General features: G+C 33.5%; 1 protein-coding gene across 1 annotated transcript in view; it reads right to left on the minus strand.

Moving 5' to 3' along the window:
* LOC111705472 (balbiani ring protein 3) overlaps window positions 1-1,790 on the minus strand; it is a gene marked incomplete in the record, with an annotated part of 2,992 nt that extends 1,202 nt beyond the window's left edge. The window contains 2 exon segments of the mRNA XM_023478031.1: window positions 414-565; window positions 1,689-1,790. Of these exon segments, the coding sequence (XP_023333799.1) occupies window positions 414-565; window positions 1,689-1,790 (254 nt within the window).
* Window positions 1,791-2,235: the final 445 nt, after the last annotated feature.

Here is a 2,235-nt window from a genome sequence, read left to right on the forward strand (position 1 = left end):
GTACTGCATTGTTTATCTCAAAACCGGTTAAATTTCCACAACAAACTATCAAGAGAAGGAAGAGAAGAAAGAGAAGAAAGAGAAGAAATAGGGAAAAGAGAAGAAAGAGAAGAAAGAGAGAAAAGAGTAGAAAGAGAAGAAAGAGAAGAAAGAGAAGAATAAGAAGAAATATTTATGCATACCCTAAAATCATTTCTATATCATTTCTATTTCTATAATATTTTTAAAAAAGTAAGTAGCTGCCCCTACTGTTCAGCGTACACTTCTTTGATCATTTCAAGAGTTTTGATCATTTGATATTTGATCTTTTGATATTTTCCTATTATATGATCCCTGTAATGTCTATTGAAGCCTAAAAGTTCAACGAAAGTTTAATGGTTCCCTTTTTTCCAGATATTGTTAGCAATTTATACCTGCATGATGATGTACTGTAAAACAACCCAGTAGTACATTCTCCTTCCTGCTGTATGCATGTACACTTACATTTACTGGAATCCCAGATTTTATCAGGTGAACATACTTCTCTGCGTTTACATGTACACTTACAATCTTCTGCGACATAATCCTAAAACAAGGAGCGTAACTTCAAGTGACCCTCCATGCGAAGATGGCATGCAATTGCCCGATTCACAATGTACAGCTTGTACAGCTTGTACAGCTTGTACAGCTAGTACAGCTTGTACAGCTTGTACAGCTAGTAAATCTTTTACAGCTTTTACAGCTTGTACAGCTTGTACAGCTAGTACAGCTAGTACAGCTAGTACAGCTAGTACAGCTTGTACAGCTAGTACAGCTTGTACAGCTTGTACAGCTAGTACAGCGTGTACAGCTTGTACAGCTTGTACAGCTTGTACAGCTTGTACAGCTTGTACAGCTTGTGAACAGCTTGTACAGCTTGTACAGCTTGTACAGCTTGAACAGATAGAACAGCTTGTACAGCTTGTACAGCGTGTACAGCATGTACAGCTTGTACATCTTGTACAGATTGTACAGCATGTACGCTTGCTCCAACTCCTTGGAAGTCGGCAAGGTACTTAAAATGAACTGGATTATGCAATAACACAGCTTTGTCTGGTCAAGTTTGAATTATATACAGTAATAGTCTAAATAAGCCGGAATTGATACTTTAAAATCGTCTTTAACCTTAGAAATAGTTTGTTGAATTCAACATTGGTAACTGGCTTTTAGCAATATATTTTTAATTTTCACCGAAAAACTCTAGTTCTGCTATTTCCAAAATGTGGTCTGCCATTTTAGTGCTTTTACAATTACCGGAGATATAAATGATTTTGTTCAGAATGAGATATTAACATGGTTTTATTTAAATAATTGAAATTTAATCAAAATTCTTATGTCTCTGGAATTTATGCGAGCAAAAAAATGGCAGACCGCATTTGGAAATGGCAGGATTAGGGCTAAAATCAGGTTACCAATGCTGAATGCGCAAACTATTTCTAAGGTCAATGACGACTTTAAAGTATCAATCAATCAACATTATTCCGGGTTATTTAGACTTTTACTGTTTATAATCTTGAATACTTAATTTTTTCAATTGTTCTCTTTAAAAGTGATTGTGCATTACTACTGCAGTCAAGCATATAGGAATTATCAGAAGTGAAAACTTTTAAACCTAGAAAATCACAGTATTTTCCAGGTTATTGATCAGATTAAGGTGCTGTACAGTTTACCTGAAGTTGTGTACAGTCAGATGGCTGTATTGTACAGCCACATGTACAGGCCAGATGCTGTACCATCTGTACAGTTTGTCGAGTATCCTCTCCAGTTAGCATATCTTAATTTTACTATTTTAATTATTATTCAGAGGGTTTATTTGATTTATTTTTCTTTAAAAATACAATTTCAATAATTCTGAAGAAATTGGATTTTTCTTAAATCTGAAAATGTTCTTTTTGAAATATTAAATTTACGAAGAAACAATGGTTGCATCTGAAAGAAATAAACATTGTATTTAATTTAAAGCAAATCCACCGAACAAATGTCAAGCACTTAAATGATTTACTCGTTAAACAAGCAAGCAGTCACTGTTGGCTTTGCAAATCCCGTTGTTACAGTGTTTGTTTAAAAATACGCTTTTTTATTTTTACAATAAATACATTTCTAATATCTACAGTCATCGTCGTATATATCAATACAATAAATACATTTCTAATATCTACAGTCATCATGGTATATATCAATACAATAAAGACGACATTCCATTTCAATTTTGATTTT

The sequence above is a fragment of the Eurytemora carolleeae genome, unplaced genomic scaffold (assembly GCF_000591075.1).
Source record: "Eurytemora carolleeae unplaced genomic scaffold, Eaff_2.0 scaffold227, whole genome shotgun sequence".
Taxonomy (NCBI): Eukaryota; Metazoa; Arthropoda; class Copepoda; order Calanoida; family Temoridae; genus Eurytemora; species Eurytemora carolleeae.